We start from the raw sequence: 25,427 nt of genomic DNA on the forward strand, positions 1-25,427 counted from the left end.
ATTTATAATTTTTTATTAAAAATTAAAGCTTTAATTGAGCAGAATTGGAACAAAAGACAAAATTAGAAAAGGGGGACAAATGAGGCATGTGTACTGGGGACAGGGTGGGAGAGGGTGGGGCTGGTAGGAAGTGTGCAGAGACAAGGCCCACCCCTTGCCCAGCACCCCCAGCTCCAACTGCCGCCAGCCCCACGTGCCACCACCTCCCAGAATCCTATAATCTAGCTGCCATCATTCTTACCAACTTGTTCCTCCAACAAAATTTAAGAGATCTGCTTTTCCATTTCTATCCTCTTTTCTCGGTGATGGATAGATATTTCAGGAACAAATAGGTCAGCTTTTGAAAAATTTCATTTCCTACCCCAAAATGAATTTTAAATGGAAAAGGACTAAGGGCTTTACCTTTTCATTTTATATTTTATATGTGCTTAAATTTTTGCTATGTCAATGTGACATGCCATCTTCCTATGAAGATTCACCATGCCTTTTTAGAAAAGGCAAAGCCCATAAAAGGAAATGAAATTGAGTTATTTGTAGTGAGGTTGATGGACCTAGAGTCTGTCATACAGAGTGAAGTAAGTCAGAAGGAGAAAAACAAATACCGTATGCTAACACATATATATGAAATCTAGATGGACCTAGAGTCTGTCATACAGAGTGAAGTAAGTCAGAAGGAGAAAAACAAATACCATATGGTAACACATATATATGAAATCTAGATGGACCTAGAGTCTGTCATACAGAGTGAAGTAAGTCAGAAGGAGAAAAACAAATACCGTATGCTAACACATATATATGAAATCTAAAAAAAAAAAAAAAAAAAAAAAAAAAAAAAATGGTTCTGAAGAACCTAGGGGCAGGACAGGAATAAAGACGCAGATGTACAGAATGGACTAGATAGCTAGTGGGAAGCAGCTGCATAGCACAGGGAGATCAGCTCGGTGCTTTGTGTCCACCTAGAGGGGTGGGATAGGGAGGGTGGGAGGGAGACGCAAGAGGAAAGAGACATGGGGATATATGTATACGTATAGCTGATTCACTTTGTTATAAAGCAGAAACTAACACACCATTGTAAAGCAATTATACTCCAATCAAGATGTTAAAAAAAAAGAAAGAAAAGGCAAAGCCAAGAGGCTCTTCTCTTTAGAATGTTCCCAGTTAGTATGTCCTGTTCTTGAGGCTGGTGGGGTGGGCACCACCATCGATATTGGTACAACACGTACTGCCGAAGAGAAGGCTTGAGAAACTGGACAGTCTTTTAAGGCATTTTAATTTGTCTAAAGATTGGACAATGTTAGTGTTCTAGATTTTAGCTTACTAAGGCATAGACCTTTTTTCCAACTTAAATTTCACTCTGATAAGCTTTTGAATATTTAAGAGTGGTACAATTTGCATTTATAATCTTTTTTTTCTTTCTGAAAAATAAAGAGGTATACTCCTTCAGAATAGTAATTGCTTACATTCCTAACCTCAGCTTCCCACCTTGAAATGACATAAACAAGTTTGAATCCTGCTAGGAACAAAAATTGAGAATAATGTTCTCCGATAATGATCTGATCAATTTAATTTTACCTACTATATGCTCCTACTGGAGTTATAAGCTACACTAGGTTAGGAAATACTATCCTTTGAAAAGAGTTTTATTTTCTTTTACATTTCATTTTCTTTATATATTCTTGAAACTGTAGCTATAGAAACAAGTCAAAAATATTAACTCATTTTAAGTCATCAGTAAAAGGATGGAGGAATCTAAGACTGGAAAAATAATGTCAACTCTACTATCTAGAACATGCCTTAAAACGTAGTCTTAAAAAAAAAAGACACTCATCATTCTAATTGTCAAAATTAAGATTTAGGATGGAGGTGGAGAGAAGGGACTTAGGTGGGGCTTTGTGACTAACTCTGTCTGGGTCCCCTGCCATCCATACTTTGGATCGTAGAGGAGGAGAAGGGAAAGTAAGAAGTAAGGGGGAGGGAGAAGACAGATGACAATTAAAGGCAAAAGGGATGTTGGCTGAGTGGATGTCACTTGGTAAATGTTGAGAAGCAAATCAAAAGAACCGGCACAAAGAAGAGTGCTGTCCATTCACTGATCGTGTGTTTGTTTGTGTTGCTCTAGCACAGATCTGCAATCTCATCTCACATAACATTATATTTCCCCTTAGTGTGGTATAGTGGGGATGGTGTGGATCAGGAGTCAGGATGTGGGTGAAAATACTGGCTTCACGACTTACTACACATGAGCTTTTGAACTTATAATAAATACGAGAATGAATGATGTATTCAAAGCAGAACTTCCTGGTCCTTGGAAGTCAGGAATTTTATGAATAAAAATACTCATTTTAACTTTACATAAAAATCGTGTCTCTATGGACAGTGTGTAAAATGATTTAATGAATATCTACTATGTTGCCAGGTCATAACTTGCAATGAATGAATGAACAAACTGCCCCCCCCATACACTCACACAAAACACAGACACACAGACACACACACACACAGCTCCCGTCTTCAATTTCTCTGCAATTCTTGAGAAATGAGACTTCCTATTCCAACTCAATATCAGGGATAACATCACCTGAGGACAGATACTGAATCCAACTTAACTGACATCTCACATATTAAATATATTAAATAGTGACCTCATGCTATCTTGCTACTTGTACTTTTTTTTATACAAAGTATTGTTTGACAATGAATGGTAATGAGAAAAATACAATCTCAAAACAAATTTATAAAATGTATGATTATGTCAAGGACTGTATTATATCTAACTCCCAACAAAGGCTTTGGAGAATTTCTATAACTGAAGTATATAAAAGGAAATAATTTAAAAGAATTTTAGACAACAGAATGGTCCTTGACAATAATGCCTTAGTTTTCAAGATGGTTCCCTAATAAAGAAGATCTAAAAAAGGAAGAGAAGTTCAGTAGTAAGAAATATTTTGTACACAGTTTATTTTCTTACAGTTACTAATTTTCTTTGCCTTGACCCAGTGGAATACCCATAAATCACAGCAAGGGAACTGAATTGTTTGCCGGTTGTGACAACTCACTTGGTTTATACCAAAGTAGTCACATTTCGCTTCCAGAGTTTTTAAAGAATTCCTTAAACACACACACACACACACACACACACACACACACACACACGGCACACTTTGTAGAACAAATGTGAGTTATTGTTTTCTTTTACCAGATAAACAAGGTCCTAAATCACGTGCTTATGTTTTAGCCTGATTTCATGGAATATGATAGTGATGGTTATGACACACTGGAAAAGACTTATAACACGGAACTGAGGCATTTTTATACAATTTAGGTAACTTTCAAGAGTAAAGAGTGTTCAGTTGGGGATTAAGGATAAAGGAGCAGCACCTACTCAGGGAAGGTTTTTCTGTGGCAATGGGAGAAGTACAAGAGAGCAAATCCAACTCCAAGAAAATATTGAAGCCTCTCCTGTGTCGTGTTTGGCAAGTTCCCAAATAGAGGCAATTTTTGGACTCAGAGCCCACTGCCTGAAATCCTGGCTGAGTCCCTAGGAGGAAAAAGACCCTGTAACATATCTATGTGGCTGACAGGGTCTTCGTGCTCAGGCCTGGCATCAGGACTGAGCCTCTGAGGTGGAAGAGCCAAGTTCAGGACATTGGACCACCAGAGACCTCCTGGCACCATGAAATATCAGTCGGTGAGAGCTCTCCCAGAGATCTCCGTCTCAACACTAAGATCCAGCTCCACCCAATGGCCAGCAAGCCCCAGTGCTGGACGTCCCATGTCAAACAATTAGGAAGATAGGAACACAACCCCACCTATTAGCAGAGAGGCTGTCTAAAATCATACTAAGTTCACAGACACCCCAAAACACACCACCAGACGTGGCCCTGCCCACCAGAAAGACAAGATCCAGCAGAACACAGGCACCAGTCCCCTCCACCAGGAAGCCTGCACAAGCCACTGAAGGAACCTCACCCACTGAAGGCAGACACCAAAAACAATGGGAACTATGAACCTGCAGCCTGCGAAAAGGAGATCCCAAACAAAGTAAGGTAAACAAAATGAGAAGACAGAGAAATATGCAACAGATGAAGAAGCAAGGTAAAAACCCACCAGACCAAACAAAGGAAGAGGAAATAGGCAGTCTACCTGAAAAAGAATTCAGTGTAATGATAGTAAGATGATCCAAAATCTTGGAAATAGAATGGAGAAAATACAAGAAACGTTTAACAAGGACCTAGAAGAGCTGAAGAGCAAACAAACAATGATGAACAACACAATAAATGAAATTAAAAATTCTCTAGAAGGAATCAATAGCAGAGTAACTGAGGCAGAAAACGGATAAGTGACCTGGAAGATAAAATAGAGGAAATAACTACAGCAGAGCAAAATAAAGAAAAAAGAATGAAAAGAATTGAGGACAGTCTCAGAGACGTCTGGGACAACATTAAATGCACCAACATTCGAATTATAGGGGTCCCAGAAGAAGAAGAGAAAAAGAAAGGGTCTGAGAAAATATTTGAAGCGATTATACTTGAAAACGTCCCTAACATGGGAAAGGAAATAGTTAATCAAGTCCAGGAAGCACAGAGAGTCCCATACAGGATAAATCCAAGGAGAAACACACCAGGACACATATTAATCAAACGATCAAAGTTAAATACAAAGAAAAAATCTTAAAAGCAGCAAGGGAAAAGGAACAAATAACATACAAGGGAATCCCCATAAGGTTAACAGCTGATCTTTCAGCAGAAACTCTACAAGCCAGAAGGGAGTGGCAGGACATATTTAAAGTGATGAAAGGGAAAAACCTACAACCAAGATTACTCTACCCAGCAAGGATCCCATTCAGATTCGACAGAGAAATTAAAAGCTTTACAGACAAGCAAAAGTTAAGAGAATTCCGAACCTGAAACCAGCTTTACAACAAATGCTAAAGGAACTTCTCTAGGCAGGAGACACAAGAGAAGGAAAAGACCTACAAAAACAAACCCAAAAGAATTAAGAAAAAGGTGATAGGAACATATATATTGATAATTACATTAAATGTAAATGGATTAAACACTCCAACCAAAAGATACAGAGTGGCTGAATGGATACAAAAACAAGACCTGTATATATGCTGTCTACAATAGACCCACTTCAGACCTCGGGACACATACTGACTGAAAGTGGGGGGATGGAAAAAAATATTCCAGGCAAATGGAAATCAAAAGAAAGCTGGAGTAGCAATAGTCATATCAGACAAGATAGACTTTAAAATAAAGACTATTACAAGAGACAAAGAAAGACACTACATAATGATCAAGGGTACAATCCAAGAAAAAGATATAACAATTGTAAATATTTATGCACCCAACATAGAAGCACCTCAATACATAAGGCAAATGCTAACAGCCATAAAAGGGGAAATAGACAGTAACACAATCATAGTAGGGGACTTTTAACACCCCACTTTCACCAATGGACAGATCATCCAAAATGAAAATAGATAAGGAAACACAAGCTTTAAATGACACATTAAACAAGATGGACTTATTTGATACTTATAGGACATTCGATCCAAAAACAACCGAATACACTTCTCAAGTGCTCATGGAACACTCTCCAGGACAGACCATATCTTGGGTCACAGATCAAGCCTTGGTAAATTTAAGAAAATTGAAATCATATCAAGTAACTTTTCTGACCACAACGGTATGAGACTACATAACAATTACAGGAAAAAACTGTAAAAAATACAAACACATGGAGGCTAAACAATACACTACTAAATAACGAAGAGATTACTGAGGAAATCAAAAAATACCTAGAAAGAAATAACAGGGAAAACATGATGACCCAAAACCTCTGGGACACAGCAAAAGCAGTTCTAAGAGGCAAGTTTATAGCAATACAATCCTACCTCAAGAAACAAGAAAAATCTCAAATAAACAACCTAGCCTTACACCTAAAGCAATCAGAGAAAGAAGAACAAAAAACGCCCAAAGATGGCAGAAGGAAAGAAATCATAAAGAACAGATCAGAAATAAATGAAAAAGAAATGAAAGAAACAATAACAAAGATCAATAAAACTAAAAGCTGGTTCTTTGAGAAGATAAACTAAATTGATAAACCATTAGCCAGACTCATCAAGAAAAAAAGGGAGAAGACTCAAATCAACAGAATTAGAAATGAAAAAGGAGAAGTAACAACTGACACTGCAGAAATACAAAGGATCATGAGAGATTACTACAAGCAACTATATGCCAACAAAATGGACAACCTGGAAGAAATGGACAAATTCTTAGAAAAGCACAACCTTCCGAGACTGAACCAGGAAGAAATAGAAAATATAAACAGACCAATCACAAGCAATGAAACTGAAACTGTGATTAAAAATATTCCAACAAACAAAAGCCCAGGACCAGATGGCTTCACAGGCAAATTCTATCAAACATTTAGAGAAGACCTAACACCTATCCTTCTCAAATGCTTCCCAAATATAGCAGAGGGAGGAACATTCCCAAACTCATTCTAAGAGGCCACCATCACCCTGATACCAAAACCAGACAAAGATGTTACAAAAAAAGAAAACTACAGGCCAATATCACTGATGAACATAGATGCAAAAATCTGCAACAGAATGCTAGCAAATAGAATCCAGCAGCACATTAAAAGGATCATACATCATGATCAAGTGGGGTTTGCCCCAGGAATGCAAGGATTCTTCAACATATGCAAATCAATCAATGTGATACACCATATTAAGGAACTGAAGGATAAAAACCATACAATCCTCTCAATAGATGCAGAAAACGCTTTCCACAAAATTCAACACCCATTTATGATAAAAACCCTCCAGAAAGCAGGCATAGAGGGAACCTACCTCAACATAATAAAGGCCATATATGACAAACCCACAGCCAACATCATTCTCAGTGGTGAAACTGAAACCATTTCCTCTAAGATCAGGAACAAGACAAGGTTGCCCACTCTCGCTGCTATTATTCAACATAGTTTTGGAAGGTTTAGCCAGAGTTATCAGAGAAGAAAAAGAAATAAAAGGAATCCAAATCAGAAAAGAAGAAGTAAAACTGTCACTGTCTGCAGATGACATGATACTATACATGGAGAATCCTAAAGATGCTACCAGAAAACTACTAGGACTAATCAATGAATTTGGTAGAGTAGCAGGATACAAAATTAATGCACAGAAATCGCTTGCATTCCTATACACTAACGATGAAAAATCTGAAAGAGAAATCAAGGAAACACTCCCATTTACCATTGCAACAAAAAGAATAAAATACCTAGGAATAAACCTACCTAAGGAGACAAAAAACCTGTATGCAGAGCTATAAGACACTGATGAAAGAAATTAAAGATGATCCAAACAGATGGAGAGATATACCATATTCTTGGATTGGAAAAATCAACATTGTGAAAATGACTATACTACCCAAAGCAATCTACAGATTCAATGCAATCCCTATAAAACTACCAATGGCATTTTTCACAGAATTAGAACAAAAAATTTCACAATTTGTATGGAAACACAAAAGACTCCGAATAACCAAAGCAATCTTGAGAAAGAAAAACAGAGCTGGAGGAATCAGGTTCCCTGACTTCAGACTATACTACAAAGCTATAGTAATCAAGACGGTATGGTACTGGCACAAAAACAGAAATATAGGTCAGTGGAACAGGATAGAAAGCCCAGAGATAAACCCACACACATGTGGTCACCTTATCTTTGATAAAGGAAGCAAGAATATACAATGGAGAAAAGACAGCTTCTTCAATAAGTGGTGCTGGGAAAACTGGACAGCTACATGTAAAAGAATGAAACTAGAACACTACCTAACACTAAACACAAAAATAAACTCAAAATGGATTAAAGACCTAAATGTAAGGCCAGACACTATAAAACTCTTAGAGGAAAACACAGGCAAAACACACTATGACATAAATCACAGCAAGATCCTTTTTGACCCACTTCCTAGAGAAATGGAAATAAATACGAAACTAAACAAATGGGACCTAATGAAACTGAAAAGCTTTTTCACAGCAAAGGAAGCCATAAACAAGATGAAAAGACAACCCTCAGAATGGGAGAAAATATTTGCAAATGAAGCAATGGACAAAGGATTAATCTCCAAAATATACAAGCAGCCCATCTAGCTCAATATAAAAAAAACAAATAACCCAATCCAAAAATGGGCAGAAGACCTAAATAGACATTTCTCTGAAGAAGATATACAGATTGCCAACAAACACATGAAAGGATGCTCAACATCACTAATCATTAGAGAAACGCAAATCAAAACTACAATGAGGTATCACCTCACACCAGTCAGAATGGCCATCATCAAAAAATCTACAAACAATAAATGTTGGAGAGGGTGTGGAGAAAAGGGAACCCTCTTGTACTGTTGGTGGGAATGTAAATTGATACAGCCACTATGGAGAACAGTATGGAGGTTCCTTAAAAAACTAAAAATAGAACTACCATACGACCCAGCAATCCCACTACTTAGCATATACCCTGAGAAAACCATAATTCGAAAAGAGTCGTGTACCACAATGTTCATTGCAGCACTATTTACAATAGCCAGGACATGGAAGCAACCTAAGTGTCCATCGACAGATGAATGGATAAAGAAGTTGTGGCACATATATACAATGGAATATTGCTCAGCCATAAAAAGAAAGGAAACTGAACTATTTGTGGTTAGATGGATGGACCTAGAGTCTGTCATACAGACTGAAGTAAGTCAGAAAGAGAAAAACAAATACCGTACGCTAACACATATATATGGAATCTAAAAAAAAAAGTGGTTCTGTTGAACCTAGGGGCAGGACAGGAATAAAACTGCAGACAGAGAGAATGGACTTAAGGACATGGGGAGTGGGAAGGGTAAACTGAGACAAACTGAGAGAGTAGCATTGACATATACACACTACCAAATGTAAAATAGATAGCTAGTGGGAAGCAGCTGCATAGCACAGGGAGATCAGCTCGGTGTTTTGTGACCACCTAGAGGGGTGGGATAGGGAGGGTGGGAGGGAGACTCAAGAGGGAGGGGATATGGGGATATATGTATAGTTATAGATAATTCACTTTGTTATACAGTAGAAAGTAACAGAACATTTTAAGCAATTATACTCCAATAAAGATGTTAAAAAAAAAAAAAGAGTAAGAAGTTATGTAGACAATGGGAGGAAATGTATAAAAATGCTAACGATGGTTATCTCCGGGGGGTGAGGATTATGGGTGACTGTTAATTATTAGCTTATGCTTTCATGTATTTCTAGTAATCAGCAATAAACATGTATTGCTTATAAAAATTTGAAAGAAAACAATAAATGTCTTTAAAAGTAAAAAAAATATTTAAGCTACAAATTAATGGACCAGATCAAGGTATGCAAATATTACACAAACCCGCTATATCATCTTCTTGTACAAATTCACTGTATCATTTTTCATATAAAATATATATTTAATACATAGAAATGACTAGAAGAACAAGTGCTGTGAGTTTATTTTCTGCTTTAAGAAGCACCAAAGAACCAAATTCTTTCTAAATATTGTGATAGAAAAAAAATTGTTCCCTGCAAAGGTATAAGCCCAGATCTGATTTATAAATTGAGATGATCTGGTTATTAATTTACATTTTAAGGACTATATTTAAATCATTTCTGCAGTTCCAGGAAGACTTTTGCTTAGTCTACTGCATTATCCATAATTTAGCATAGTTATGTGTGTTTGAATTCCTTTTGTTTTTGGGGATTTGATTTGTTAAACCTCAGTTACATACAAATAACGGTATGTGCCATAAAACTTCTCTAACATTTGATAAGATATCGAAGCTACCATTTTAACAAGAATAGTATGACTAAAAAGAAGAAAAAATTTCCAAGATAAAAAGCAGAACTACAACAGCTATGGAGATAGTTCTCATAGCTACAAATCAGTGATGGTTAAATTAATCGAATGGAACAAAATATTGATATTTACTGTTGTCTACAGGAGGTACCTTAGAAATGAAGCCTGCAAGACAGCCCATAAATTCACAGCTCTGCTCTTAATGTCACCTCTCCCCTCCCTACCCGCTTCTACTCTGTCCTGTAAAATTGCTCCCAGACATAGCTGATCATTGTGTTCTCTTGGTCAAAGCTTCGCTATAGCTCTCTGTTCCTCACAGACTCAAGTCCATTCTTCTTAGCTCTGCTTTGAACGCCCTTTATCACCTGGAATGGAACAACTAAACAAGCTGCAGTCCCTAAATTCTGCTAGGTTTGTAGACTGCCTGCGGATCCTGGAGTTAGTTCTCCCATGTCAGCGTCAGCGTGTTCCTGCTGTTCCTTTTGGCCTCGAGCATCTCCCAAAGCGTTGATTGGTGATGCCCTTTCTCTGCTTGACCCCAGTCTCACCTGGTTCTTGAAACCTTTTGCGACCACACTCACTGAGTTAGCCACTCCCTCCCCAGGTTTTCCTTCTATACTATCCTAATCATAGCTTTATATTATACTAAGATATAATAGTAGGACTCATTGTATGGGTACCATTGTCTTCCACTGAAAGAGGAGTTTCTGAAGGGCAGAAGAGGTTGCCATGTCTATTTCAGCCTCCCTGGCCCTTCCCTGGCACACAGCAGGCACTTAGCAAATGCTCATGGACGAAACTGCTGAAAGGCAGGAACAGCATACACAGTAATTTCTTTATGGTAAATAAAGATCCAGGTTTTGTTGAAAAAATTAAGAATGTAACTACAACCTCACAGACTAATATCTAGAATCTTCCATCATGATATAAATATTTACAACTGTTTTGGTGTGTTTCCAACTTGGTTCTAAGTAAATGGTAATAGTAGAAATTTCTTGAAATCTTTCATCTGCTGAGTCTTTATTTGATAAGTTCATTTTGGCCCCTTCCCAAGGCTATTTTCTTCCTCTCTTAGCCCAACCTGTTCATTAATGTAGGCTGATTCATAAACACATTTAAATAAGAGAGAAAAAATTATATTTCTTTCTGTAAGAAGGGAAGCGTAACCGAGCAGGACACTGTGAGGTCTTCCCGGAATAAACTCCCACCCATGTCGTCCACCTGCCTTTTGTCTGTAGAAAAACTTTAGCCAAAGAATAAATTTAATCAGAGAAGTGAGAAAATGCAGAGAGAAAGGAAAACAGGCAAGCAAGACAAAATAATAATACTTCAGCCATTAAACAAAGTCAAGGACCTTTAGTTCTTCCCCAAGGACTACAGATGATATTCTGAGCCATGTCCTTTGAGCTGTTTTGCAGATACTGAAACGCCCACCAGGTGGGAGAAGTTAACTGTATGCTGCCCACAAAGCACATAGACCCCAGACTGGCTGGAACCAGAAGGTTGATAATGCTGACTCCCAGTTACCTCACCACCCACCAATCAGAAGAATGTCCACAAGCTGATCACGCCCTGCACCTTGAACACTATAAGACCCTCCTCACTACCCCCTCCCGGGTGGGACACACTGTCTTGAGGGCAGTAGCCCGCTGTGGTCCCCTTGGCCTGGCAAAGCAATAAAGCTATTTCTTTCTACCTCACCCAAAACTCTGTCTCTGAGTTTCTATTTGGCACCAGTGAACAAAGGCCAAGTTTTGGCAACAGAAGGAGTTTAATGAATTCAGAGGGAAGTGAAATATTCATCATATTTTGAAAGATCTTGCTTTGTCATTCACATGATAAACTCTGAAAAGTGGGAAAACTCTAAACCTGGTTTCAACTGGACTAAGAAAAACCGATTAGGCTACATGAAACACTTTCTAAATCAGATGTCCTCCTTTTAGCTTCCTGTGATGTGGTCAATCCTGGCGGGCAGCAGAAGCAGCACCGGTCAAGCCTCTGTGGATGTGAACTTGGCCAGATGACCTACAGAGGGGACCCGTGAACCGACACTTGTCTGGTTTCTTCATCTGACTTTTCATCAAATGAAGCTGAATGCTCATATACCAGTATCCTTCATCCTTACGTCAAACATCATGAATATATAATTATGTTACTATATTATTCAGAGAGAATTTTAACTGATGGAACTTAGCAGATCTTTACGGACTATATGTCTACAATTGATTCTGAGGCACTTCCTTCCACAATTTTCATTAGGAGCAATGACACTCTTTACAAGTCAAGGATGCTAAGAAAGGAAAACTACTTGTAACAGCTGCATATAAGTGAAATAGAAAAATCAGGTAAGAAGGGTCAGAAGTGCTTATAGTTTTAACTTTGGAAGAGTTATATTTCTGCTGGGGGGGCAGGAGGTTTCTGAAGGATAATAGAATTTAAGAGGTTATAAAATGGACGTCTCAAAAGTGGGGTTTAGAGAACTGTAAATTTGACTTATGGAGGAGCCTACCCAGAGAAATCATGTCAAAAGATCATTATTTCGTGACCTTGAGGAAAAGCAAAATTGTCAGAGGGTTTCCTATTCCTGCCCATGAATGCACACTGATATTTGTGGAGGCCAACTCTCTTTATCTCCCTTTATGCATGCCCATTCACACAAACACACACACCCCTCTCAAGACTGCAGGCTGAGAGCACTGTTATAAATATTCATGAGGTCATTATTATTAATGTCACCAAGGCGATTCTGTTCCTTCTCCAGTAGAGACTGGTTCTTATACCTAGAAACTGATCAACTGTAAGAGAAATTGTAGATTTGAGGCAGCCAAGCTGAAGCAATTCTGTACATTTTACTTTTGAAATATAGATTATTTGACTAGGTATTTTAAATCACACCCATCCTATCATTAAGCTTAACCGGCAGAGATTTCCCACTTTGGTACAACGTACAACATCCTTGGAAACACGGTTTCTAGAGTCTGGAAGACGTATACCTTGATTATTACATTCTTTTCTGAGAGCAAAAACTAAACAAAACATCTAAAACATCTCAAGAGATTTCCGGGTGATGAGTTTTGTAAGAAGGCATTGGGAGATAATTACAACACATTTGCTACTTTTATTATTTAAAAAAGACATTCCACACCACAGTCCTTATTAAAGAGCTATTTTCAAGAAATACAGGCTCTTGCAGTCACATCGAAAATTTTTAAAAAATAAAAATAGCTACTGGAGACAGTTAACTAGATCCCTATGTATTTGTCATAGACTCTTCTTCTAACCAATTGGTCTGCCTGGTTATTCAAGATGCATGATATATCACAACAAGGGAAATGACTGTTAACTATTGTTTTCAATCAAAGAAAACTATTTTTGGTTGGAATGAAAATGTTTATTTTTTTGCCTAAGACCTAAGAAAACATGTGAAATAAGTCAAATACTGGGGTAGGTAGAGGACAGTGGAAGATGCATATACCTCTTCAGTACCTCGTTAGAAATGATCTTCGCCAGCTTCTTGCACTCTGTGGCCGTATCAGTATTCCAAAACACACTGATCCTTAGCAAAACAGCAATTAAAGTTACAGAAACAAAAAGCACCTCTTGACAGAGGGAGGTAGCAACGACACGGGACTCACCTTAGGCAACCAGTGGCATTTCGCAGCACCTGTGAGGAATGCAGCTGTATTTTCCGATCGTCCTGAAGAGGTGAATTTTCCCAGCCCGAGTGGGGGATGATCACGGCATTGGTCAACACGGCCAGGGTGTCCTGTATGATCGGCATTTTGAGTGCATCGCAAGACGAAAGGTTCCAAAGGACTCCTGCAAGATACACACAAACAGAGCTTTTGGATGGCCACTGTTTTCCCCAGTTAAGAGCACAGGCAGGAGGGACAAAGATGGTGTATAAGCACGTGTGCTAGGGCGTTCCCTTCATTTTAGAGCATCTGTGTGAAGCCATTACAAAAGTGCTGTGAAAATCTGACAAGTAGGCAGAGGAACTGTAACATGATTATCTTTGTTCCATCGTGGAGAGTAACTGAGGTTGAGAGCGCTGATGGAATTGAGGATACCAACCAGGCCTCCTGTCACAATTAGTACAATGGACCCAAGTACCCAAATTCTAACCAAGACCAAAGAGCTGTGAAAGTTATCTGAAATGGACTAGTAAGGCATCTGAAATAGACTAGTGAGACATCTTTGTTTGATCCAGGACCTCAATATGCACCTGTGGTCTGTTTGATTCACTTAGTTTCCATATAGAACCAGCCATCATTGTGCAGGACCTTACGAGAATCTAGTATCAGGTCTGATGATAACAAGCTCAACACAAAATGTAAATTTACTGTCACCTGTGACCTTCTGAAAGCTCTTCTCTGAAAACAATGCTCACAGAGGACCTACAAATTGTTAACAAAGAGAGCAGGAGAAAGGGGAGGGTGTGTCAACAATAGGCAAAGAGACTTTAAAGTGGGATTAACTTTAGAAAAGGCCTTAAGAATTACAAATATGTTATAATATCATTTTAAGATGCTTTTAAAATAATTACTCTTTTTGTTGTTCAAAATTGTACACCTAAATGTAAAAAAAAACTACAACAAAGAATAATATTCTCTTTTCGTATGAAAGAAAGACTGCATTTCCCTCAAGACTAACCTAAATAGACACCGTCACTGCAGATACTGAGAATAAAATATCATAGTCGTCTTTAGAAACACAACTTCCACTTTACTTGTTTAATAAGCTTTCAATAGATTTTAAAATGAGGTTGTGTTTCATTTATCATGTTATGAATAAACAGAACTCACTTATTTCTGAAATTTGTTTTATTAGTTTCTTGCGTTGCATATGTTGAACTATCCAAAGGCATTAATAATACTAACCTGAAAGTTAATGATATTTGCTTGTTAATAACTAAAATAACAGTTTTAAATCAGTTCTATAAAATATGTGACTTTAGAGACAAACTTTTCCACTGGTCTTTCAAAAGAACATTTGCTGGGAATTTTACTTAGGTAAATACAAAGGAAACAAAATGGTTTTGGTGCTGAGAATGTATGAATCAGTCCTTCGGTACAGGGGGTTGGACTGAGGGCGAATCCTGTCTGCCTGTTTTTGTAAATAAAGTTTTATTGGAACATGGCCCTGCCTGTTCATTTACATATTATCTATGGCTGCTTCCGTCCTACAAGGGAAAAGCTGAGATTTTGTGACAGAGACAGTATGGCTCACAAGCCTAAACAATTTACTGTCTGGCCTTTTACAGAAAAATCTTGTGCACCTCTGTGTTAGTATGTGGATCATTTTCTATACATTTCCGTGTGCATGTTTACATTGCCATTAGTACCCTAAATTGACTGTATAAAAAATGCTTATTGGTACACAGAAGTTGCTCAAAATATATTCTGACTTGGACAGATGTGAAATGCTAGGAGTATTATCATATGCATTTATTTTGAATTAAATAATATATGAAGCTTTTTTTTTAATTCATCCCATTAGGAAACATTTTACTGAATTTTGGGTTATCAAAATAGTCAAAATGAATACTTTCATTCACTTGTAGTCTCACAACAGTATTCTTTTTCCTAGTAAAATCATCAGTTTTCAGTTTAAAAAAAGCACATTTAGGACTTTTCTGGTGGCGCAGTGGTTAAGAATCCACCTGCCAATGCAGGGGACACGGGTTCGAGCCCTGGTCTGGGAGGATCCCACATGCCGCGGAGCAACTAAGCCCGTGCACCACAACTACTGAGCCCGTGCTCTAGAGCCCACAGGCCACAACTACTGAGTCTGTGCACCATAACTACTGAAGCCCGTGCGCCTAGAGCCCTTGCTCCGCAACAAGAGAAACCACCATGATGAGAAGCCCATGTATCGCAACAAAGAGCAGCCACTGCTGGCTGCCGGCGTGCAACAACAAAGACCCAAGGCAGCCAAAAAAAAAAAAAAAAAAAAAAAAGCTTTGTTAGAAAAAAAAGCACATTTAAATGAAATTACTATTTACACCATATATGAGGATAACTTTTAAAAATATCACATTAAAGGGTTTGTGTCTGTTTTTCTTTTTTTAACTAAGGTATAGTTGACTTACAATATTTGCATTAGTTTCAGGTGTACATCAAAGTGATTCACTTACATATATATATTTTTTCTGATTCTTTTCCATTATAGGTTATTCTGTTTTTCTAAGTACACAACACACCTATGCAGACACAAAACGATTTTTTTTCATTCCTAAATCCTGATTTGAAAATGCCAATACATGAAAATTGAGGCTTGTAAATGTTTTAAAATATGGGTGGCATATTTTGCTATAAAATACATTTCCTCTACAGACTAAATAGTAAAAGACTTTTGCATTTTTCCATGCAATGAATTTAAAAGAATCTAAAGGCGTTCTATGATAATAAAGCAATTTTTACTGTTTCCTAACGAACAGAAAAGAGGTAGGAAAGGAAGGGGGGAAATCAAGAAAAGGTAAAGGCCTAATCTAATATCTGACGAGAAGTGAAAAGGATGGGAAAGAAGATGGCATTTCAGGTAACTCTTTATCGGGCTGTTCTCTGCACTACCTTTCTCATTAATTCATTAATTAGTGTAACCTAATTCCGAATCAGGCATGGAGAGAAGTTTCCTATTCACATTCCCTCTGCCTTTCCAGACAGCTCCATCTGTGTTTCACATTCCAATGAACTTACCACAGTGCTTGACCCAAATCTCTGAACTTGCTATCCCAGTTTCTATCTGCAGCCCACGTGTGCTTCCTGGACTTACAAGAACCGCAGCGGATCTCTGGTCAGGGGCAGCTTTACCACTTCTGCTTGGATGAGGACTTGGTCAAGTGGATGCAACATGGCAGAATTTCTTTCGGGGGAATTCAGCAAACCAGTTAGTTGCAGGGTGCCCTCCAAACCTGGAGTTTTGGTTAGATTATCTGGACACAGAGACAAGCCTGAGTGTAGAATCAGCAGTCTCTGGGGACGCTGAGATAAAGGTGGGTATGTCTGGCAGGAGTCACAAGTGGGAAACAGCTGGGAAGCCTACACCTGCCTTGCCAGACACACACACACACACACACACTCACATCTACGCACACACACATTCACACACTCACACACACATCCACACACACCCCACACTCACATCTACACACACACACTCACACATACACACCCCCACACTCACATCTACACACACACATACACACACCCCACACTCATATCTACACACACACAATTCACACACACACACATCTATGCACACACACTCACATCCACATACACATCTATGCACACATATACAATCTACGCACACACACACACTCACATCTACGCACACACATTCACACACTCACATACACACACACCCCACACACATTCACACACACACAATTACATATACTCACACATACATACACAAACACATACACACACACACCCCACACACATCTACACACACACACATTCACACACACATTACATATACTCACACATACATACACACACACTCACACAACATATTTACACATACACACATACACACATTCATACATATACAAACTCACACACACACACACACACACATCCATTAGTCCCCGACGAAGAGAGAGAGATTAGTGGAGAAAAACGGCCATATCTAGGCATTCTCTGTGAACAGAGGAGAAATAGGTGTTTTGCTCAAATTTCTCTTCACTCCTCCCTCTCCGTCCTCTGGGGCGGTTTTCTGACGTTCCCTTCAGATGCAGGAGCCCGATCCTTCCCCCCGAGCGAGGGCTGCACTTAGTGCCTCGCTTCTGGCCAGCAGAATGCGGAGGGGATAACCGAGCGACTTCTGAGACGAGGTCAGAGAAGAGGCACTGCGGCTCCCGCCCAGCTGTGTCTGGGGTTGCCTGTTGCAGGGGCGCCTGCTTCACCCTGTGAGGACCCTCAAGCGGTACGAGAAGCGGCCTGTGGGGAGAGGAGCGCAGGCCTCCGCGAGCAGCCAGCGGGGAGCCGTCTTGGGAGTGGACCCTCCAGCCCGAGTCAAGCCTTCGGAGGATACAGCCTCCCCCGCGTGGGGCCCTGCCACTCCTGGGTTCGCTCAGACACTGCATGGGATAAACGCCTGTTGTTTTAAATTGTTAAATGGGGGGGGGATAATTTGTTATGCAGCAATGGTAATTAATGTCCCTTCCTTTCCCTTCCCTCCCCTTTCCCTCTGTCTGCTGGACTCTTTTTCCTTGACAGCACTTTTTCCTAGTTACACCTCTCATTCTGACTTAGATTCACTGCTTTTCTCCTTCCCTACACGCCCTCCATCCTCTCCTAAAGTCTACTGTGAGAGTACAGGAGATACAGGAAGGGAATCCAGCTCAACCTTGTAACTAAATTTAAAATGCATTTTAATTTAGGTGACAAATGATGTTTAACTTTTAAAAAGGTATCCCTCTTCATGTTTGTGACTTACGAGATGGCCAAACGCTTTCTTTAATTTGGAATAATCTTGTATTAGTTTCCTACTGCTGCCGTAACAAGTTACCGCAAGTGTAGTGCTTCAAATAAGGCACATTTGTTATCTTACAGTTCTGGAGGTCTGAAGTCTATAATGGACCAGCAGGCAGGGCTCCTTCTGGAGGCTCCAGGGGAGAATTTCCTTGTCTTTTTAAGTTTCTAAAGGCTGCCCCCGCTCCATGGCTGGAAGCCTGCATCACTCCAACCTCAGCATCCATGATCAAACCCTCTTTGACTGACCCTCCTCCCTCCCTGTTACGAGGACACCTGTGATTACATTGAGCCTGGCTAGATAATCCAGGATAACCTCCCGCATTTCAAGATCCTTAACTTAATCCCATCTGCAGAGTCCCTTTTACCACGGAAGATAACATTCACAGGCTCTGAGATTTAGGACTGTGGACATCTTCGGGGGGCCATTGTTCAGTCTGCCACACATCCCTTAAAATATTCTGTCATGCTAAAAATAAAATTAAGCTTCTGACCGTAGTTTCATGATCAGGCCCTTTTCCCTCATTCTCTAAATTCATTTTGAATCAGATCCTTCGGTTCATTCATTTACCCAGTCTGCGCATTTTAAGGACCAAGCTCTGTTGGATACAGTGGGAACATTAGTGAACAAAACAAAAAGTCCCTGCCCTCATGGCTCTGCCATCGCCGCAACTCATTACGCTCTTGTCATTGTCGCCTTATTTCTTCTCCTTGGACGACAAGCTCGTTGGTAACTCACATTTCTCGGACTTGCTGCTCTCTCAGTCTGGAACACTCTCCAAGGCTGAGCCTTCTTTCTGTTCACATATACCTTAAATGTGATAAACTCGGAGAAGCTTTTTTGGATCCGTCTAAACTACCTTCCCAGACTCTTGCTCTCAGATCTCCTATTTTAATTTTCAGCAGAGACCGCATCACCATCTCATATTTCCCATGCTTTTTCTTTTTCCCCCCAGTTTTATGCAGATGTTATCGACAGGCAGCACTGTGTGAATTTAAGGTGTCCAGCATAATGATCCGACTTATACACACCATGAAATGAGGACCACGATAGGTTTAGTGAACATCCAACATCTCGTAAAGACACAACATTAACAAAATAGAAAAAAATATTTTCTTGCAATGAGAACTCTTAGGATTTAGCCTCTTAACAACTTCCACATATAACGTACAGTAGTGTTAACTACATTTATCATGTTGTATGTTATAACCCTAGTACTTATAACTGGAAGTTTGTAACTTTTGACTGCCTTCATCCAATTCCCCCTTCTCCCATCCTCTGCTGCTGGTAACCACAAATCTGATCTTCTTCTATGAGTTTGTTTTTGAAATATCATTGACCTACAACACTATGTTAGTTCCTGTTATACAACATAGTGATTTGATATTTCCTTACATTTTGAAATGGTCACCATAAGCCTAGTTGCCGTCTGTCACCATACAAAAATATTACGTAATTATTGACTATATTCTCGACACTGTACGTTTCATACCTGTGGCTCATTTATTTTATAACTGAAAGTTCTTATCTCTTACCCTCTCCCTCACCTATTTCTCTCCTTCCCCCAGCCCCCCAATCCCATGCTTTTTCATTACTTGCTTTTCTATCATTCGCTCACTGCTCTTCTCCACAAGGTCGCAGCCAAGACATGAAGGCAAGGACCCTGAGTGTTCAGAGCATACAGAACACGTATAGCACACAGAATATGCTCTGACACACACTAGGTGCTCACCTAATCGGTGTTAAATGATTACAAGAATTAATAATTGGCTGATACGACCTTTATAGGATGATGCGTGCTCCAAGCAGTGAACATTTTTAAAGTATTCTACTGTTAGCAAAATGAAGTAATGATTTGAAAGAATAAAATAGCAGATGCGAGATGTAATGTTAAAAAGTAACAAATCCCAATGAGAACACAAAAATGTTATTTACATGGAAGTATAACCCTTGACTTTATAGAAATTCTACTTTTAGCGAGTAGAGAAAAATTTTTATCACTAAAAAACATTGATCAGTTTAGCATTAGAAGGCTTATTTCTAGTGCATCATTTGGGCAATTTTCTTATATTAATTCCCTGATAATTCTACATCAGCCAAGGTAATACTAAAATTACAATTTGTGGAAAAACTGTGGAATAAACTGAATTCACAGTGGTACTCAGCATCCGTAACAAGCCAGCTCATTTATTCTTACCTGAAAGTAACATAAATATGTTTTAGTATTATGGTTGATGGTCACTAGCAAATGTTAATTTACCTGATGAAAATATGCTAATTTCTTTTAATCTGTAATAAAATTGTTTTATAGCATCTTTCCTCTAATTATATGTATTCAATAACTTTCCTTTATCAGTATAAAATTACTGCTGCTCCAAACATAATTCTGACAGTAGGTTTCGTTGAGAAGACATTTAAATAACTAGTTATGTATGCTAGATACATTTCAAATATAGTTTATTTTTATTTCAGGCACAGGACGGCTTTTTCCTTGAGATCATCCATATGCACGAGCAGTAACTGGTTTATTAAAATTTCTTTAATAAAATCTTAATTACTTTCATTGGATCCTTTACTCTGTTTTAATAGAGGGTAATTGTGGGGCTTTTCTTCCTAAAAGAGATAAAGACTATATTTAAAAAAAGGAATTCAGATTGACCACAAAAAAGGATTTTAATAATTGCAAGTCTTAAATCATGATAAAATCAAACATTGCCTTTTGGCTATGTAAGACTTTCCTATGACCTCCTCATTTGCTTTTAATTTTTAAACCTAAAACACAATCCCTGAACATAGGTGAGGCTCAAACCAAAGAAAAGTTGGGTTGAATTCATTTTAAATGAATGCTTTGAATTTTTATTTTTGATTAATCAACTAATTAAAATAAACTTAATGTATATATGAAGATTTATTTTAAACTAATCTATCATTTATCTTATTCGGAGAGTGAAAATTTGTGCACCTGGGAAAGGGAAAGAAGAGAGAAGTTTATCTTACAAAAGAAGGCCAAGAAGTTTATCTTACAAAAAAGTCAAGGTCAGGCCTGGATATAGGGACTGGGGGGGGGATGGATGGCTACCACTATCTTTTCCATCCCCACCTATTTACACCTTGATTTATGGGTGGGTAGAGGGTGGCTGATCAAAACCGGGGCCCTGAACTTGTACTGTGTGCATTTGTGTGTGAGCACATGTGTGTATGAATATACAAACATGCAAGAGTATGCACGTGTGTATATGCGTGAGTGTACATATGTGCACATGCACACACAAGCATGTGTCTATGTGTGTGTGCACACTGTAATAGGAGTATTTGCGTGCATCACATAAATACTCTAACCTTGTGCCTTAGACATCATGATCTTCAAGGTGCAATTGTTGAATGAGAAGTGTTTTGAGAATCCTTCCAGACGGTATATGTGATAGCCTCAAAAGATTAATAAATCACGCTCATTTAATGCTTTTAAAAATAAAAGCATTGATCTTGAGACGATGCTAAAGTTTACCAAAATGTTGCTATAATAATGGATAGTTCAAAGCAATAAGCAGGTGGGACTACATCAAAACTAAAAAGCTTCTGCACAACAAAAACAATAACAAAATGACAAGGCAACCTATGAAATGGGAGAAGATAATTGCAAACCATAGATCAGAAAAGGGGTTCACCTCTAAAATATATAAGAAAATCATACAGCTCAATAACAAAAAAAAGAATAAACAATTTGATTAAAAAATAGAGGAAGTGAGTAGACATTTTTCTAAGGAAGATACCCAGCTGGCCAACAGGTACATAACAAGATGCTTAGCATCACTACTCATCAGGGAAATGCAAATCCAAGTCACAATGAAATATTGCCTCATACTCATTAGAATGCCTAATCATCAAGACAAGAGATAACAAGTGCTGATGAGGATGTGGAGAAAAGGAAACCTTTGTGCACTGTTGGTAGGAATGTATGTTGGTGCAGCATTCTTCACAGTAACCAAAATATGGTAACAACCTAAATGTCCCTCAACAGATGAACTGATAATGAAGATGTGGTACAGTGGAATATTATTCAGTCATGAGAAAGAAGGAAATTCTGCCATTTGGACAACACGGATGGACCCTGAGGGCATTATGCTAAGTGAGATAAGTCAGACAGAGAAAGACAAATACTGTATGATATCACTCATGTGGAATCTAAAATAGCCAAACTCATAAAAACAGAAAGTGGAATGGTGGTTACCAGGGGACTGGGGTCAGAGAATTGGGGAGATACTGTTTAAGGTACAAACTTGCAACTAATGGTTAAATAAGTCCTGGAGATCTAATGCACAGCACAGTGAGTCAACTTTACTGTATTATGAACTTCAAAGGTGCTAAGAGACTAGATCTTAATTGCTCTCTCCACAAAAAAGATGATAATTATGTGACATGATAGAAGTGTTAGCTAACACAAAGATGGTAATCATATTGTAATATAAAGATGAATCAAATCAACACATTGTACACCTTAAACTTACACAATGTTATATGTCAATTAGATCTCATTAAAAAAATAGAAATTATTTTTTAAAAGTGTGTTATGTAAACACCACTTTGATAAGTGGGTTATTTCAGGTAATAGATGTGGTAAGAAATGTGTGTGTAATGCATGCAGGGAACTGTTTAAAAATACACGTAATAAAGATGGTTATGAGCGCATTAAACAAAGAAAAAGAATTTTATTTTAATACCTAGTGTCTTGCATCATAGGAAATTTTATTTTTTCTTTATTTTAAAACATTTTATTTTATATTGGAGTATAGTTGATTTACAATGTTGTGTTAGTTTCCGATGTACAGCAAAGTGATTCAGTTATACATAGACATATATCTATTTTTTCCAGATTCTTAGGAAATTTTAAAAATAATTGTATATATTAATGTTTCAGAAAATTAGAGTAGGATGATGGATATAGTGACAGAGCCTTGATGGACTTTATCAATGGAATATAAGTATTTTCAGGATATGTGTGGGGAAATAAGTTCTATTTGAACTTTTGTCTTCCTTTGTAAACCTTCTCTCAAGACCAATTCATTCTTTGACAATAAATGATCCCACCAATTTATAATAAACCTGAGACCATCGAAAAATAATTTTAAAAAATGAAAAAATGGGTAGTTCCTTAGACCAAAACTCCTCAAGTTTTCTTTTAGGGGTCCCAGGAGTTGGCTGACCAGAAAAGTGACCTCTGAGTTCTCCTCTTTAATATTCCCGGGGAGGAAACTGCGGTGACCTTGGGGCTTAGGTGAAGGTTAACCCTCTTAGAATCGGACTCACTGAATCATTGTAAGTTGAGAGTCTCACAGAGATGATGACCAGATCAGAGGGCTGCAGGGGCTGGGAAATGTCTGTGGTGAGCAGGCAGTAGAAGTGGGTTGTCACGGTCAATAACCATAAACTGTCACCCTACTGTTGCCACCTACGGCTTCCGGTCCAAATACAGAATTCTTTTAAAAATAATCACATATGCAGAAACACTGGGAGATCAAACAGATTTATCCTTGCTTACTTTCAAAATATGTACACAATGTGGTTAACTTCGGGATGGATGAAGAATGGGCTATTCTTTACACTAGAAAGCAATTCAGATCTTCGCTATGACACACCAGGCAAATTCTGGTTTAAGCCGATTAAATCCACCTGGGCCCCCCTGAGACATTTTAATTCCTGAAGTTCTAAATCAACTGTGTTACACGATACAGCCATCAGCGTTGAGGTGTTGGCTTGTTCCAAAGCCAAAACTGATCCCCAGTAACACTCTCATATTTAAATTTTAGCACCACCAGCTTATATGAAAAGTTTAAATCAAGCTGGTATAGATGAGCTCGAGCAAAAAAGGCCCATGTTCACTTAAAGTTTTGATGAGTAGCTGAGAAACTGATCTTTACTGTTGTTGCAGAGCCTGAATTAATTTCATTTAAAACAAAGTAATTTTACAGACAAAAGATGATGACTAACTTTTTTTGAAGAAAGAATCAAGACTCAGGTGTGTCTATGTTGGAGTCTGCAGATTCTAGTTTCTTTAGAATTCTTCTATTAAGTGTTTACAACAAAGGAATAACGGGCCAGATTCCACTCACGGGAATTGAGTCTTGTCCCCAGTTGGGACAAGGCAACGTAGCACCTGTCTAAGAATTGGGAAGCTCTTCCCAGGGTAATTTTTTTAAAAAAATTAAATTGTAGTTGAAAATAGTTTGGATGTGAAGGGTACCAGAATGTGCTGCCCTGAAATCTGTCTCTGTGGCATACGTATAATTTTGAGCTAAAGGCCAATGAGCACCAACAGAGGCAGGAAAAGCTCTCAGATCAGCGCAAGTTCTCCTTTCATAAAGGAAATTTCCATTCGTCAAGAAGTCTACCTCTCTTATACCAGGAAGAGGAATATTCTTAACAACTCATCGATGGAGAAGGCACTGACTAAAATTTGCATAACAAACCTAAACATACAATCCTTGTCCCATAACTTATCTCCCCCTCCTACAAGTCCACACTCCTTTTCCTTTGTTTAGCCTAAGCTGGTATATAAGCCCAAGGTCTACCCACCTCTTTGGGTTATTCATCACTGGATGCTCCCATGGGTATGTGCCATGCACATGTTAATAAACTTCTGTTTTTCTCTTGTTAATCAGTCTTTTGCCTGTCTAAATTACAGGACCTCAGCTGGACAACCTAAGATGGGCACAGGAAAAAAAATCTCCTCCCCTACAGATGTCAATGTCTGATAGTAACCATCTGTGACAGTCATGGGTTCACGTCTGATCACAGCATTTTGTAAATGAACCATAGGATTCTCTATTTCTCAATTCCCAAGTGATCAAACTGGGAATATAAAAGTGGGCTTGCTTGAAACTATAGCCTTCCCCAATGAGCTTGGATATGTCAGAACCTTGGAAAAATGTCACCAAAGCACCCAGGCTAAATTTTATAATCTCTGGAAACTGGCCCTGGGCCTCTTTTTCTAAAAGTGATGGCAGTTAAAGATGATGTCCTTTTTCTGACAATTATCATATTCTTATACGTGCTAATAAAAATAATTTCTTATTACTTTGATTGTGTT

At 38.4% G+C, this 25,427-nt stretch overlaps 1 protein-coding gene across 1 annotated transcript in view; it reads right to left on the bottom strand.

Annotated features, from left to right (window-relative positions):
- Window positions 1-25,427, bottom strand: part of CTNND2 (catenin delta 2) — a 942,908-nt gene that overhangs the window by 172,913 nt on the left and 744,568 nt on the right. Inside the window, 1 exon segment of the mRNA XM_082382599.1 lies at window positions 13,498-13,681. Within this exon segment, the coding sequence (XP_082238725.1) occupies window positions 13,498-13,681 (184 nt within the window).

The sequence above is a fragment of the Balaenoptera borealis genome (assembly GCF_965194805.1).
Source record: "Balaenoptera borealis genome assembly, chromosome: 2".
Lineage (NCBI taxonomy): Eukaryota > Metazoa > Chordata > Mammalia > Artiodactyla > Balaenopteridae > Balaenoptera > Balaenoptera borealis.